The following is a 17,920-nucleotide window of genomic DNA, read 5'->3' on the forward strand; positions in this document are numbered from 1 at the left end:
CCGACAGGCAGAGTGGCACAGGAAACATGGCAGGCCGGGGATCAGCAAGGGTACGGAGGGACGTCTGCAGACTAGCTTCCCCTGCCAGGGCTGGATGGATGGATGTGTTAAAGCGGGGGCTGTCTTTCTCTGTCTCCAGCTCCGGCCCTGGTCTTTTATTGTCAGTTTATCATGTAAGACAGGCCTCATGTCAGCTATAGAAGGAATAGTAGGAGACAGACTACCCCCAGCATAACCAGTTGGGCTTTAACAACATGCCAGAGCATCGGGTATAGGGCAAAGGAGGCGAGGAGAGCAGACACAAATTAAGTTGACTTAGTTAAAACTCAATCACCTGACACCGTCATGCACATATCATTATTCCACACTGCAGAGAACTGAAAATTCAATCTGCTTGCCGAGGACTGATATTGAGAGAAATAAAATGTGCCTAGTACAATAGGGATTGGAAAACAATAACCCGTCAAATGGCATCGATGGATCAAAAGTCATTGGGTTTAATAGAACATTTCAAGTGCAGGCTTCAATCTGTGCCATGGTTTATCAAATTCTACCTTGGGAGTTGGATGACTTTGCTTCGAAGCCACATATTGGCATTCATTTATACAATATACCCAGTAATGAAATGAGGTCCTGTTAATTCTCTGTTTTTACTGTTTGTTGCATTTTCATTCTCTTTTATCCTTTTAAATTCTGAAACCCCCAACCCCCCTCCGTACTACTCTCTGCCTGTCACTCAGCTTTGTCTTTTGTTATCTCAAAAGCAGCCTCTTTTGTCATATCCCAAATCAAATTGTCATTGCAGCAGTGATAGTACTTTAGAGGAAACCCAAAACACAGTACAAGCATCATTGAAACTATTCAATTATTCAACATATTATCCAAATAGTGTTTTGTTCAAGGAGGAACACTCTACAGCCTCTTAATGCAAAGTGACAGAATTCAGCCTAGCACCCCCCCCCCCCCCACCCCCCCCCCCCCCTCTACTCCATACCATGTCCTTATCCTTTGGCTTCTATTGTAAAAATTATTTTATTTTAAGAGGGCATCCATTAGGAAGTCTACTTTTTATTAAGTGGCAGGGGACACCAGAGCAGACCAAAGCGCAAGCGGATTAACTAAACATAATAACTTGTATAAATCAGTGTCATGTTAATATACATCTACTTTCCACAGACTGCACAGCTCTTTAAAGTTTATGTGTAGAACATTTATACATCTTTGGGGAATTAGTTAGCGGAAAACACTCTGGTAGAGTAGAGTAGACTCCACCCGGCACAGCCAGAAGAGGACTGGCCACCCCTCATAGCCTGGTTCCTCTCTAGGTTTCTTCCTAGGTTCTGGTTTTTCTAGGGAGTTTTTCCTAGCCACCGTGCTTCTACACCTGCACAGCTTGCTGTTTGGGGTTTTAGGCTGAGTTTCTGTACAGCACTTTGTGACATCAGCTGATGTAAGAAGGGCTTTATAAATACATTTGATTGATTGACGTACCACTCCTCCTGTTTCTGACAACGATCCAGACTAAGAAGAGATAAAGCTAAATCATCTGAGATATTCAATCCCCTTACTGTGAATGTTAAAGTTGGCCATAAAAACAGAAGCTGTAACTGAGGGGCTTGGAGGGAGCCAGTTACAGAGGGATAGCGGCATATTATATTATATGATAACCACGGCAACAAAGCCCAACAGAAATCTATCAAAGTGCTGACTGTCAGTATTGGGCTCATCCGGCCAGAGAGGAAGCAAGATTGGCGTGCACTTTATTTTTCTGTTGATGTCATGAAATGAGTGTGGACCCCTGGTTTCAATTGACACCAAACAAAGATGAGATAGGTGAAGACGGCAAGATGACCTCTCCTAGCTCCATCCCTGGTGTTGTCACTGAACCTCTGGAAGCTTTCAGAGCAAGAACATTCTCTTTGTGGAATACAGATTGACAGAATGGTACTTGATTAGTAACCAGGCAACCTGTCATTAGTTCTACACGTCTCAAGCTATAGCCTATCTTTAATTGTGAGCCGAGTGTCAATGACATCTTTTCTGACAGTCATATAGCCCTATGAGTGGTTGTGGAAGAAGGTGTTAGCTACACAGCAACTGACTGGTGATGATGGGGAACAAAGTCTTCTCTACTCCTACGCCATATCTCAATGTGTTACTATCGAATTCTGGTCTCAGTCACACAAAGCAGTATTTTGAAAGAAATTTCATGCCAAAATCTAAATGCAGAAATAGCTAGCAATTTTATCCCATTTGCACAACGATTCATTTGTTTTTCCCTAGTCCGATCTTCAAACAGCAAACTGCATTTTCATTATCTCCAGCACAATACCAGTGTTTACATTATGTGAAAATGTCGCATTTCCACATCCTGTCGAAAAAAAATATTAAGTTAACCTGTTGGGGATGGGGGCGCTGTTTAGACTATTTATGCTAATTTGGCTAATTTTTTAACCTGTTATGGCTGCACGCTGAATATTGAAAAAACTGGAAAATGTGTGCACATTTTCAAACGGCCTCCTAAGAAACTTTTTATTTTCCAATATGCATATATTTACTACTGTTGGATAGATAACAGTCTGTAGTTTCTAAAAAGGTTTGAATTGTTTCTCTAAGTCGAACAGAAATATTTTTACAGCCATTTTCCCAGCCGAATTGAGTTTCCCAAAATGCGATGTGTCTCTTTAAGACCTTCTCTATAAAAGGCCATTTGACTTGGGACCATATAAACACGTCAGAGGCGTTCTTCAGACTGTAATGCGGAAGTGAGAATTGAAAGGGGTCGAATATCTCGTCCCTGGACTGAATAACAGAACTTCTTGTGAGACCTGCGCAGTTAAAATAAAAATCCGGGCGCGAAGGATAATTTGATCTCGGCTTCTGGAACAAGGTAGATAACGTTGAATATGATGCCTGACTACGATATTATTTGCTACATGTCACAAAATCATCCTAAAGTATGTTTTTTCAATATACTTTAATTATATTATTGCAATTTATTCTGGACTTTAGATGTGAAACGACGGAAGAATTTTTTGAAGAAACGCTTTCTGGCGCAGCAATGCTACCGTGCTAGCTAACCAAAGAGGGAAATCATTCGTTCTGGAACCCAACTAAAGACTCTACTGGACATTGGACCCCGTTACAACATTCTGATGGAGTACCAAGAAAGATAAGACCCAATTTGGGATGCTTTTTCATATATATGTCGAACTGTTGAATGCTAACTCTGCTAACTATGCTAGGCTAGCGCTTGACTAGAATCAATGCTGCCTTATGCTAGCTTATGATGTTAGCTAATATAACGATATATTGTGTTTTCGCTGTAAAACACTTCAAAAATCGGAAATGTTGTCTGTATTCACAAGATATCTGTCTTTCATTAGTTATCCACCATATGTTTTTCTGAAATGTTTTATGAGGTGTAATTAGTAGCCGACGTTGGTGTATGTATTTTCTCTGGCTACTCCCGGCTGGATTCAGACTGTAGCTATGTATTAGCATTTTTGGGTAGCATCAATGTAAAACTGATTTATAGCTAAAATATGCACTTTTTATGAACAAAACATAGATTTATTGTGTAACATGTTATATGACTGTCATCTGAGGTCGTTTTTTCTGGGCTCTTTAGGTTGGTTTTAGTTTATTTCGGTTGGTTGTGCATGCTACTTCAATCATAATTCATACTTCATAATCATAATTCATACGTGTCTGTCCACTTTTGTATTTGGTGGTGAGCTAACATAAATATATGTGGTGTTTTCTCTGTAAAACATTTAAAAAATCGGACATGTTGGCTGGATTGACAAGATGTTTATCTTTCAAATGCTGTATTGGACTTGTTAATGTGTAAAAGTTAAATATTTTTAAAAAATAGATTTTGAATTTCGCGCTCTGCAGGGGTGTCATTTTCGGTCCGAGGTCGGGCTTGCACCCCAAACAGGTTAAACGGCTTCCCACAAAATCCTTGATCGTACAATATGCATATTATTATTATTATTGGATAGAAAACAGTCTATAGTTTCTATAGGAGTTGAAATTTTGTCTCTAAGTGGAACAGAGCCCATTCTACAGCAATTTCCCTGACATGGAGTCAGATTTGAGAAATGTTGGCCACTCTTCTGAAGTCAGTTAAAAGGGCACTGTCGTTGCTATGACTATACGGACACTTCTTACGTCTTCCCCTGGATCCCTTTACGTGATGACGATTCCAACGGGGTCGATTGCGCGTTCACAGGCCCTACAAATGAAAAAACCCTGAAGCTAGTCATTCTTTGGGAGCTGCGTCATGAGCCTAGAGGACACCGGCGCGCACCTGTTCCAAGCGTTAGTTTAGCCTGTTATATTTCTCCGGTCATCTTTTCACTCGTTATAGGAGTTAAAAACATCATAAGGTAGTTAATTTAAAGCGTTTTATAGCAATTTATATCCGTTTAGTGCGATTTTGGGACATTTATTTTTGCAACGATGTGAAAAGTTGGGCACGCTTTTCAGTTCATCCCGAACGCAGTTGACATTTCCACATGGCAAGAGGACAGCTTTCCACCAAAAGACGATTTCTCCCAAGAAAGGATCCTTTGCCCAAGATACTGATGGAAGAACAGCTCAAGGTAGGACATTTTTATTATGATAAATCGTGTTTCTATCGAAACATTTTAGTGGCTTAGGACGCCATGTTTTTTGACGTAGCTTCGCTTGGCGCAAACTGTATTGAAAAGTAAGGATAAATTAAAAAATGTAATAACGCAATTGTATTAAGAATTAAATTGTCTATCAATCCCTGTCCACCCTATATTTTTTAGTCACGTTTATGAGTATTTATGTATAAGAGTAGATCACTGTCTAAGTGGCGCAAGGACTTTTTCTTTACCAGCTTGTCTACATTTCACATTGTCTAACCATGATTTTGGTGGCTAAATATAAACATTTTCGATCAAACTGTATATGCATGTTGTAATGTGATGTTACAGGAGTGTCATCGGAAGAATTCTGAGAAGGTTAGTGAAAAAATTAATATCTTTTGGCGATGTTGACTTTTATCGCTCACTTTGGCTAGAATCAATGCTGGGCTGCTAATTGCTATGTGCTAAGCTAATATAACGATTTATTGTGTTTTCGCTGTAAGACACTTAGAAAATCTGAAATATTGTCTGTATTCACAGGATCTGTGTCTTTCGATTCGTGTATGCTGTGTATTTTTACGAAATGTTTGATGATTAGTAGTTAGGTAAACACGTTGCTCATTGTAATTATTCTAGTCCATTTGTGATGGTGGGTGCAATTGTAAACTATGCCATCTACCTGAAATATGCACTTTTTTCTAACAAAACCTATCCCATACCATAAATATGTTATCAGACTGTCATCTAATGAGTTTTTTTGTTGGTTAGGGGCTATAAATATCTTAGTTTAGCCGAATTGGTGATGGCTACTGGTGTTGGTGGACAAATAAAAGATGGTGGATTATGCTAATGTGTTTTTAGGTAATAGATGTACATCATTACATATTGTGTCTTCCCTGTAAAACATTTTAAAAATCGGAAATGTTGACTGGATTCACAAGATCTGTGTCTTTCATTAGCTGTATTGGACTTTAATGTGTGAAAGTTAAATATTTTAAAAAAAGATTTTTTTTGAATTTCGCGGCACTGGTTTTTCAGTGGGGGGGGGGGGGGGTGTGCCGCTAGCGCCACGCTGATCCTAGACAGGTTAAAAACTTTTAACCGATGACATCGAAGGTTAACTTTTCAAACACTATGAAATTCGCGGTGATGTGGGGAGCAAGAAAATACCCTCCCTCAGGCTAGAAACTCATTGCAGGTTTTGAAAATGAGTTTCTTACTTTTAATCATGCCCTATGATGTCACAGAAGCATATTTTAAAGAACTTTCTTCTCATGTGTTTTTAACCACATCATAGAAACACACCATTTTCACATATGTAGACACTGGTTTGGTGCTGAAGATAATGAATGAGGTTGAAAAGTGGCGGATTTGCCCTTTAAGCTATGCTTATATGCCACTATTGTTGGGTTCACCTTGGGGTCATGATAGGGGCTGTACCAAATGTTTGTATTATAATAGTTGATTATGCTTATGTTGTATTAATAGAAGGGGAGGGGTTATAAGACCCCCCTCCTTATATTTATAGGGTCCTAGACTACAGATATAGATATATAAATATATATATATAGTTATGTTCATTATAAAGGTTTAATATTGTTCCACAGTCTTTTCTAGTCTCTGCCTCTTATAAAGAAATGGTCTGAGAAATGTGTGACTGAGACAGAACTCTGCAGGGGAGTGTAAGAGATAAGAGACTAGTCAGACATTCCACTATAAATCAACTTGGGGAGTGGACATTTACTGCTGAGCCTTTAGATAACACTAAAACCCTTGTTTGTATAGTTGTGTATGCATGGGCTTGGTCTCATGAGTAGAAGGTAATGACATAGGCAGTGACATCACTAAGGCTGGACTTCGGGCTTAATAAAATAACTTGGACCCTTTACTATTTTGCAGAACTTACTTGGAAACATGCGTGCTATGTTCCTGTTGTCAACTTATGTCTGCAATTGCATTAATAAAGGTTTTTGATTGATTTTATTAAAGATATTGTCTGAATGCTAATTTCACCAATGAGCCAATAATTGACAAGGAACGAACCCCAACACTATTATTGACATCCGACAAATACCTGATTGCAAGATAAATTATTGATCCATCGAGATGCATTTTGGATGGAAGGACAAAGGAACGAACAGTACAATACAACATTTGAAAAGCAACACTACTACTAACATGGGATAAGATGGCACAATTGTACCAAAAATGTAAACCCTGCAACATAGCCAAAAGAACCAGCTGATTCCAGATTTGAACAACAACCACAAGTTGACAGCGACATGAGCGAGCGGTGCTTCCTGTAACACACTCCATTACTAACACAAGTCATGCTGAGGAGAGATGCAATCATCATGGGTCGCTGACCACAATTCCTTCCTGATTCCGCGGCTGAAGCCATCACTTAGCCCGTTGCAGCCTGGTTAAATTGGCACATTAACTATGAGCTTGAGCCTTGACACTGATTAGTCAAAAACACCCTCAACCTTTCCTGTGTTCACTCACAATGACTGGATGTTTGGCAAGGTGAGAAACAATCTCTGAATTCTTGTGGAACAAAGAGGCTTTTGCTAATAATAAGGGTAGGGCTTTCTTAAAAAATGATTTTACTAAGAGTGATAGTCAATACTGAAAATGAGATGTACCTTAGCTGTAGCTAGAATACCCGACCAGGTTACACAAAACTGAAGAAGACCAGATAGAACTTGACGGCTTACAAATACAACACCTCAGGCAACTGTACCCTCAGGGCTGAGAGGTGATGTCATTGTTAAGCAATGCTAATCATTTGACTGACATATGACACTGCCGTACTGTTTTACATATTTTCTTATCTTCATAGACAATGAGTAACACCAAGCAACAGATGGAGAAAATTCTGATCACAAACCCACAATGGAACAAATCCAGGTCCTTTATGACAGGGGGCTTCCAGACTCCCATCTTAGCTCCACAGTGTACCCTGACCCCAACTGCACTCTCAACTCCCCTGCCTGCTCCCCCAGCAGTACGCAGCTCAAACCCTGACATGTGATTGAGACGTACCGCGGTGAGTACAGCACTCTGGGCCACAGGGTATGTACCTCTCCACTGGAGCCAACATGCTTTTCGATTTATTTTTTCCCCTCCCCTTACTCTCCACAGTTGCTTTCAATCTCCTATATCTGCCAGACAGGTTTGAGTGAGTGAGTGAGTGAGTGAGTGAGTGAGTGAGTGAGTGAGTGAGTGAGTGAGTGAGTGAGTGAGGGAGGGAGGTGCGGAAGGGTTGGCGAGGACAACCCAATAGAGTGATAAGATGGCATACAGAAACATGATAAGTGCTGGAAAGGAAACAGTGTAGATGTCAGAAAAGATAAAGGAGAATTGAATTTGAAGTGTTGGTCTTCCACTAGGTGCCTCAAAGCTTTATAAGGTTAGTCGGTAATGAGGTGTTTCAAAATCAGCCATGTACCGTACTGAACAAAGTGATTTCCTTTGAGTCCAAGTAGCTCTAAAATCTGTCATTCATCATCTGGATTTGCCAGTAAGGAGTACATAAGGTGCATTATTTATAGCCTTTAATTTTAAACAGGAAACTTAAAACTGCATACACAAACACACCCACACACAGATCTAAACAAAAACACTAAGGCATAACAAAATGCACCATCTTGCAGATGACAACACAGAGCAGAGCAGTGGCCGCTGCATATGAAATACCTTTGGTGTGTTGCCCTGCTTTCAAATGATGCACAGAACAAATCACGTTGGAGAAAAATGGGAAAGAGAAAAATGGGGGGAAAAGGATTCCTCTGCGTCCTTTTCCTTCTATGCCTTCTATGCTCATCCATTCTCAATGACACTCATGGTAATAAATCAAGACTGGGCGCTGTGGCCAGAGGGGCGAGCATCCGAAAGACTGGTCAGTGAAACACTCCCCCTCCAGCCTACCTGTGACCACCATACTTCATTCACAAATTAAAATGCAGAGATGGGAACTGAGGGGGCGGAGTGGAGTCTCACTATTCTGCTTGTGAATAAAGGGAGATGTGTGTGTCCCTCTGCGTCTCTGTCTGTGTTTCATATTGTTATAGCGTGTGTGCAGTAAGGCCTAAGTCTTGGTATCATCCTGGGGCGTCAACATTTTGTTGTTATGTAAGAAAGGAGAGGGAAAACAGATACGGAAAAAAATACTGATGGGATAGTGTGGGATTCCCCTCCCACCAAGTCATTCTGATGTCATAGTTAATGTTTCCTTTCAATCCCCTCTATTTGCTTTATTGCTCAATCAGAAATCAAACAAATATGCCAGCTATATTGTTGGGAGCATCAGGAACATGTCAGCTACTATTACAGTAGACTACACCACTTAGAATAAAAACACAGAGTACAATATGATGGCCTCATGGCATACATACTGTCAGGAATACCACTACATACACTGTCAGTAGTACTACCACTACTTGGAGAAAAAAGAAAATATTGACACATAATATCACTGTACTGTATGGCTATCTATCGCCATGTTGACTTGTCAATACTGTCATACTGAGGTGACTTTAGTTAAAAAATAAACCACAACAAGGACATACTGTCGTAAGTGGATATCAACTGCCAGTTTGGATACAGCTACTATCCATTTCCTCCAAATAACTACAGTTGAAGTCGGAAGTTTACATACAACTGAGCCAAATACATTTAAACTCACTTTTTCACAATTCCTGACATTTAATCCTAGCAACAATTCCCTGTCTTAGGTCAGTTAGGATCACTACTTTATTTTAAGAATGTGAAATGTCACAATAATAGTAGAGAGAATTATTTATTTCAGCTTTCATTTCTTTCATCACATTCGCTGTGGGTCAGAAGTTTACATACGCTCAATTAGTATTTGGTAGGAATGCCTTTAAATTATTTAACTTGGGTCAAACGTTTCAGGTAGCCTTCCACAAGCTTTCCACAATAAGTTGGGTGAATTTTGGCCCATTCCTCCTGACAGAGCTGTTGTAACTGAGTCGGGTTTGTAGGCCTCCTTGCTCATACATACTTTTTCAGTTCTGCCCACAAATTTTCTATAGGATTGAGGTCAGGGCTTTGTGATGACCACTCCAATACCTTGACTTTGTTGGAAGTATGCTTGGCGTCATTGTCCATTCGGAAGACCCATTTGCGACCAAGCTTTAACATGCTGACTGATGTCTTGAGATGTTGCTTCAATATATCAACATAGTTTATCTTCTTCATGATGCCATCTACTTTGTGAAGTGCACCAGTCCCTCCTGCAGCAAAGCACCCCCACAACATGATGCTGCCACCCCCTTGCTTCACGGTTGGGATGGCTTGCAAGCCTCCACCTTTTTCCTCCAAACATAATGATGATCATTATGGCCAAACAGTTCTATTTTTGTTTCATCAGAACAGAAGACATTTCCCAAAAGGTACGATCTATGTCCCCATGTGCAGTTGCAAACCATAGTCTGGCTTTTTTATGGCTGTTTTGGAGCAGTGGCTTCTTCCTTGCTGAGCGGCTTTTCAGTTTATGTCGATATAGGACTCGTTTTACTGTGGATATAGATACTTTTGTACCCGTTTCCTCCAGCATCTTCACAAAGTCCTTTGCTGTTGTTCTGGGATTGATTTGCACTTTCGCACCAAAGTACGTTCATCTCTAGGAGACAGAACGCGTCTCCTTCCTGAGCAGTATGATGGCTGCGTGGTCCCATGGTGTTTATACTTGCGTACTATTGTTTGTACAGATGAACATGGTACCGTCAGGCGTTTGGAAATTGCTCCCAAGGATGAACCAGACTTGTGGAGGTCTACAATTTGTTTTCTGAGGTCTTGCATGATTTCTTTTGATTTTCCCATGATGTCAAGCAAAGAAGCACTGAGTTTGAAGGTAGGCCTTGAAATACATCAACAGGTACACCTCCAATTGACTCAAATTATGTCAATTAGCCTAACAGAAGCTTCTAAAGCCATGATATCATTTTCTGGAATTTCCCAAGCTGTTTAAAGGCACAGTCAACTTAGTGTATGTAAACTTCTGACCCACAGGAATTGTGATACAGTGAATAATAAGTGAAATAATCTGTCTGTAAACAATTGTTGGAAAAATTACTTGTGTCATGCACAAAGTAGATGTCCTAACCGACTTGCCAAAACTATAGTTTGTTAACAAGAAATTTGTGGAGTGATTGAAAAACGAGTTTTAATGACTCCAACCTAAGTGTATGTATACTTCCGACTTCAACTGTACGTCTGGGAATTGCCAGGGATCTCACAATACAAGATCATCACGATACTAAGGTGCAGATACGATATGTATTGCGTTTCTCACAATTCTATTTGTGTTGTGATTCGATAATAGTGATTTTATTATAATTCAGTGTAACAAGCATATTGCTCGTTACATGTCTGCTGCAGCGGGATAAGAGAGAGCCATGAGAAACCGAATTTTGATCAGTCATGGAAATAAGTGCTAAAAACAAATTTGCCCAATATTTTAAAAAAATATGGAAAACAAGCTATGAAGAAAATATACGGGAGTTTTTGGTGCAGGTACAAAAAAAACTAGCAAAAAAATTCATTGCGATATTGTCAAGACGATACAATATATAATCAAAAATAATATTCTGATACTTTACCATATCCCCCCCCCCCCCATCACAACAAATAACCTTGGAGCCCCCTTTGACTGTCCCGGTAAGGCTTCTGATGACGCCAGAAAATCCCTCAGTGCATGCTGTGGTGCTTGACGTCTGACTGCTACCCAGCCAGGCTGTCCAGTGAATGAGCTTCTGCATTGCCTTCAGAAAGTATTCACACACCCCTTGACTTTTTCTACATTTTGTTGTGTTACAATCTGCATTTAAAATGGAATAAATTGAGATTGTGTCACTGGCCTACCCACAATACCCTATAATTTATTTTTTACAAATTAATTAAAAATGAAAAGCAGAGTCAATAAGTATTCAACCCTTTTGCTATGGCAAGCCTAAATAAGTTCAGGAGTAAAGATTTGCTTAGTATTTAACATGAGGTCCCTGTAAGGTCCCTCAGTCAAGCAGTACATTTCAAACACAGATTCAACCAAAAAGACCAGGGAGGTTTTCCAATGCCTCACAAAGAAGGACACCTATTGGTGGATGGGTAAAAAAAAAGCAGACATTGAAAGTCCCTTTGAGCATGGTGAAGAAATAAATTACACTTTGGAAGGTGTATTAATACACCCAGTCACTACAAGATACAGGTGTCCTTCCTAAGTCTGTTGCCAGAGAGGAAGGAAATAGCTCAGGAATTTCACCATGAGGCCAATGATGGCTTTAAAACAGTTAGAGTTTAATGGCTGTGATAGGATAAAACTGAGGATGGATCAACAACATTGTAGTTACTCCACAATACTAACCTAAATGACAGAGTGAAAAACATGCATCCTGTTTGCAATAAGGCACAAACAAATTGGCAAAGAAATTAACTTTATTTCATGAATACAAAGGGTTATGTTTGAGAAAATCGAATGCAGCACATCAATGAGTACCACTCTTCATATTTTCAAGCATGGTGGTGGCTGCATCATGTTATGTGTATGCTTGTCATCTGCAAGAACTAGAGTTTTTTTTAGGATAAATAAAAATGGAATATAGGTAAACACAGGTAAAATCCTAGTGGAAAACCTGGTTCAGTCTGCTTTCCAACAGACACTGGGAGACAAATTCACCTTTCAGCAGGACAATAACCTGAAACACAAGGCCAAATATACACTGGAGTTGCTGAGTGTACTAATTACACTGTTGACTTAAATTTGCTTGAAAATCTATGGCAAGACTTGAAAATGGCTGTCTAGAAATAATCAACAACCAACTTGACAGAGCTTGAAGAATTGTAAAAAAGAATAATGTGCAAATATTGTACAATCCAGGTGTGCAAAGCGCCTAGCTCCTTAACCAGAAAGACTCACAGCTGTAATGGCTGCCAAAGGCGCACATTTCTTTTTACCCCTTTTTCTTCCCAATTGGTAGCTACAGTCTTGTCTCATCGCTGCAACTCCCATTCAGACTCAGGAGAGGCGAAGGTCGAGAACCATGCGTTCTCCGAAACACAACCCAACCCAACCAAGCTGCACTGCTTCTTGACACAATGCCCACTTAATCCAGAAGCCGGGTTTATTATATTTCAGAGGAAACACTGTGTACCTAGCGACTGTGTCAGTGTGCACTGGCCTGGCCTGCCACAGGAGTTGCTAGTGCACGATGGGACAAGGACATCCCTGCCGGCCAAACCCTCCCCTAACCCAGGCGACGCTGGGCCATTTGTGCGCTGCCCAATGGGTTAACAGAGCCTGGAATCAAACCCAGAATCTCTAGTGACACAGCTAGCACTTCGATGCAGTGCCTTAGACCACTGTGCCACTCGGGAGGCCCTGCCAAAGGTGATTCTAACATGTACTGATCAGGGATGTGAATACTTATGTAAATTAGATATTTCTGTATTTAATTTCCAATAAATTTGCAAAAACAAAAAATAACATAACATGTTTTCACTTTATCATTATGGGGTACTGTGTGCAGATGGGTGGGAATATTCTTATATTTTTTCATTCATATTGAATTCAGGCTGTAACACAACAGAATGTGGAATAAGAAATGGTATGAATACTTTCTGAAGGCACTAATCTAAATCAAGACCTGATTAAATCCATCTCCACCCCCTACACAAAGAGCAGTCATGGCGAGAGCACAGCAAATTTGCTGGCTGGCTGAATGGAAGGACAGAGAGTCCTAACTCAAGAGTCGACGCGTGTCTTTAATGAGAAAAGAAAGTGATTTACAAGCATATGCTCCAGACCCTGCAGTCTGTTTAGTCTGCCGTCTCAATGCTGCTGGGCTGAGAGAGAGATAAAGTGAGAGACAGAGAGACACAGAAAGACAGACCGACAGAGACATAGAGAGAACGAGAGCGAGAGATGGGTTCCACAAAATGTGCGGGTTACTATACGATTCCGGTGTTCTGCATAGTCATAACAAGCAATGTATTGTTCGATTGCCATGAGGTCAAGTTCAAAATGAACGGTATACATCTTTGTTATTGTATGAACCACAACAAAAATCTGGAAAATTAGCACATCTATTGAGTCTATATGATTCATACTCAGGGTATGTGTATGGTTGTACATATCAACTAGTTTGATACAGTCTGTTGACCCACACACAGATGACTACTACCTCTAAATGTGAATATAAAACAGTCATGCTGTTTACTATCACATTGCAATAACACAGGCCTACAGTCGACAGTCATTGTCCAATCACTGAAGGCCGTTAGGTCTTCTAACGCCTATGGTATTCAATTACAGAACCACATGGGTATACACGTGCGCATATATTATATTCATGGGCAGGAGGTGTGGAAAGCCAAAACCTTGTTTTGCATATAGGATTAACTGTGTGTATATTATCTGAAGATTGACAACTGCTGTGGATACTTTTCTAGGGACACAAATAAACACTACTCAATCAATGCAAGGCAGAGTCAACCTCATATGTGGGCCCTGGCCTAAACCCTTGCAATTTGCAATGAGAAAATAATGACACTGTAGCAAGCTTACATTATTATGCATTTCTTAATCTAACTTCCTTCAATGCTGCACATGTCCTAGTCTCTGCTATGAATAATGTGTTCATAAAAATACAACATACCAATTTCATGCAGATTTTCACAGCTAAATTGCAATCTATGCATTCCCTCACTGCCTAATACTTAAGGCTATGCATGTCACTTAGTCTTAATTTGTCATAGTACACAAAAATGACCCAATTGGTGTGTGTATGTGCGCGCGGTGAGTGAGAGAGCCGTGTACGAATGGTGTCGAGTTCGTTCTTGCGTTTTCATTACATGAGTGGTGTTCAGATACATATATAAGATACATATATAAGTTCCCAACGCTGTTTTAGTCTCTGTACCAGATAGATATGGCACAGTGGCTCTTCCCCTTGATTGGTCAACACACCTCTACTTGGGCTATCATGTCGTTAACATTAAACTGCCATAATGTTCAACCCTAGATGACACTTCACTGTGTAGAATAAGTCTTTATATTTTGAATGTACGAAAACAATTATTGTAATTCAGTAAATATAGCCTATACCACCGGCCAGGCATATGTTAGTGGTCCCTATGAGCAACCATTGTAAATCCGGTGATGTATTGGGGGACAGTAAAGAGGCAGTAAGATTATAATGTTCTTACCCAGTGTGAAGTATGGGAGAGCGGTGTTGTCAAGATCATCCATAACGGAAATTCGTCCAGGTAGGTCTGTTCTAACGAATAAAAGGAGTCGGGACTCCCCTCCTCCTCCGGCCACGCTCCCCGAGCCACCACCGGTGAAACTGAACTCATTCTCCCGGAGTACAGGCAGGGTAGAAACGGTAACGGTTTTAACTTCACAAGGGCTCTCTGCGTCGTTTTCCTTCTCCCTCTCCTCATCAAACATCGCTCCCCCTCTGCTTCCCCGGACTGTAGCGGTCCCTGTCAGCAAGAGCCCCATGAGGAGGAGGACGTGGTGCTTTACTCTCCCTGCCATCCCGCTCCCAATGCGCGGTTATCTAGCTTTGAGTGCGGCTCTTAAACTGCTTGTTCGTTTATACTACAGCCACTGCACGCGCTCGGTAGTCATGTATGTCCAGGAGGCGGCAGCACAGGTGTAGTCAGATCTGTAGCCTAATACTTTTTTTCTCCAACTTGCTTCCTTCTGTGTTGATGTATACACATCATTTCTCATAATGCGGATATACGATTCTGTGAGACCTCGCCATAGATATGAAATGAAGGAAAGAGGGAATACATTTGTCTTGAGACAGCTTTTTCATGCAATCAAGGATATGCATTTCGAGGCAACCAATGGGAAAAGAGGAAGTCGAGTCTCCATGACTGTTATGAAGTTATAATGCATGCTTTGATGGTAAAGTTCGATTTTTCGAGTAAATGCATTCATTTTATTATTACAAAGGGCTTTGCATGTGGGAAATAGCATTTTATGTTTGTGATGAATAGACAAATGTCACTTCTATTTTGCTAGGCTGTCTATTTTGGCTTCCCCGTAATTCATACCTTTCTACTGCTGCTACCAGGGTGCTTGGTCATTTCACTATAACACTGTAATGTTTTGGAGTGAATAGCTTACTGTACAGAGAGTAAGCAGATGTGTCAGTCTTCATGTTTTCTCCCACAGGACACAGCCTTTCAGACAGACAGCTGTGTGACCTGGCTCAGATAAGCCTCTATTTACCACCATTTCATTTTATTACAAACCATCTGATTCTGGTCCAGCAGTGGTCTGCTAGGGTTTTAACATTTCCATATAGGTATGTTATATTATATGGCTTTTAACTTTGCATCAACATTCTGGTAAGAGTGCCTTGGTCCTTTGGATAAACTATGTCCAAATATTTAGCCTAATATTTGATTAATATTGAATTGATTTTGGACTATATTTACTATTGTTCAACATAGTCCTATTTTAATGCATTATTCTTTTCATCCCAATATTGCTTAAAAGGATGTTAGCATATTCAAGTGTCAAAGCATCTCTCCACCATATCTTTGACTACAAATAATAGCCTAAAAGCCAAAGTGCTGACACAATGCAGAAACAACTCTACAGTGATGCCACACAGTGTTCGAAACAGAGCACATATCTTTTAGAGACATGACTTCTTTAGCAGCTGGATTTGACAGAACACTGTAGGCCTTTTGCATGCAAGTGGTCAAACGCCATTGGGGGAGATGTCTGAGTCTGTGTGTGTGTGTAGTGGTACTGCGAGGGGCAACTTTAACAAGGCTAAGAAGAACTCTGCATTCTTAATAGCTAATGGAGGGCTTTTAAACATAGTCCCTTGTTGGTTATATGAGATTTATTGGCAGCGAAATTGCCTCGACCTCCATGCCAAGGCGGCTTCTGATTCCCCAAAATTGAATTTGACAGACAACAAGGCAACGGCCGCTAGTCTAGACGGAGATGGTTAAACAGGTTTCCACAGTGTAATGAGTCCGGGTCTCTTCCCTCTCTTCCCTTCTTCTTTTAACGGGACAGCTACAGATGGCTGTGTGCTGATTTCCTAAAAAGGAATGAACAATTTGTCTCCCCTTTTCGGGATTACGGGAGTTGTGCAGTCAACGACCACAATGTAATGGAGGAGAGTGCCCCATGTCACCAAAATAATATTGCACATAAACATATGAAATTGTATTTTGTACTCAAATTGTATTTCTCTATGTTCATGGCACAAATACCCTATATTTAAATATGCATTATGGGCATTTTATTTTGCCAACAGTGTGTAAAGCTGTCATCAAGGTAAAGGATTGCTACTTTGAAGAATCTAAAATCTAAAATATATTTTGATTTGTTTAAAACCTGTTGAGGATGGGGGCGCTGTTGTGACTATTTATGCTAATCGTGTAATTTTTGAAACTGCTTCCCACAAAGTTCTTGATCGTACAATATGCATATTATTATTATTATTGGATAGAAAACAGTCTATAGTTTCTATAGGAGTTGAAATTTTGTCTCTAAGTGGAACAGAGCCCATTCTACAGCAATTTCCCTGACATGGAGTCAGATTTCAGAAATTTTGGCCACTGTTCTGGAGTCAGTTAAAAGGGCACTGTTATTGCTATGACTATACGGACACTGCTTACGTCTTCCCCTGGATGCCTTTACGTGATGACGATTTGAATGGGGTCGATTGCGCGTTCACAGGCACTATAAATAAAAAAAACCTGTAGCTAGCAAGTCTTTTCTTGCTGCGTAATGCGCCTGGAGGACATCGACCCGCACTTGTTCCAAGCATTAGTGGAGGGAGTAATATTACTCTGGTCATGTTTCTACTCGTTATGGGAGTTAAAAACATCATAAGGTAGTTAATTTAAAGCGTTTTATAGCAATTTATATCCGTTTAGTGCGATTTTGGGACATTTATTTCTGAAACGCTGTGAATTGCTGGGCACGCTTCCAGTTCATCCCGAACGCAGTTGGCATTTCCACATGGCAAGAGGACAGCTTTCCACCAAAAGACGATTGGACCCAAGAAAGGATCCTTTGCCCAAGATACTGATGGAAGAACAGCTCAAAGTAGGACATTTTTATTATGATAAATCGTGTTTCTGTCGAAAAATGTTAGTGGCTTAGGACGCCATGTTTTTTGACGTAGCTTCGCTTGGCGCAAATTGTATTGAAAAGTAAGGATAATTTAAAAAATGTAATTCCGCGATTGTATTAAGAATTAAATTGTCTATCAATCCCTGTCCACCCTATATTT

At 40.3% G+C, this 17,920-nt stretch overlaps 1 protein-coding gene across 1 annotated transcript in view; it reads right to left on the minus strand.

Annotated features, from left to right (window-relative positions):
* LOC129818467 (astrotactin-2-like) overlaps window positions 1-15,425 on the minus strand; it is a 433,204-nt gene extending 417,779 nt beyond the window's left edge. Inside the window, exon 1 of the mRNA XM_055874386.1 lies at window positions 14,850-15,425. Coding sequence (XP_055730361.1) covers window positions 14,850-15,183 — 334 coding nt within the window. The 5' untranslated portion in view covers window positions 15,184-15,425. The remainder of the gene's footprint in view (window positions 1-14,849) is intronic.
* Window positions 15,426-17,920: the final 2,495 nt, after the last annotated feature.

Source organism: Salvelinus fontinalis, chromosome 21, assembly GCF_029448725.1.
Source record: "Salvelinus fontinalis isolate EN_2023a chromosome 21, ASM2944872v1, whole genome shotgun sequence".
NCBI lineage: Eukaryota > Metazoa > Chordata > Actinopteri > Salmoniformes > Salmonidae > Salvelinus > Salvelinus fontinalis.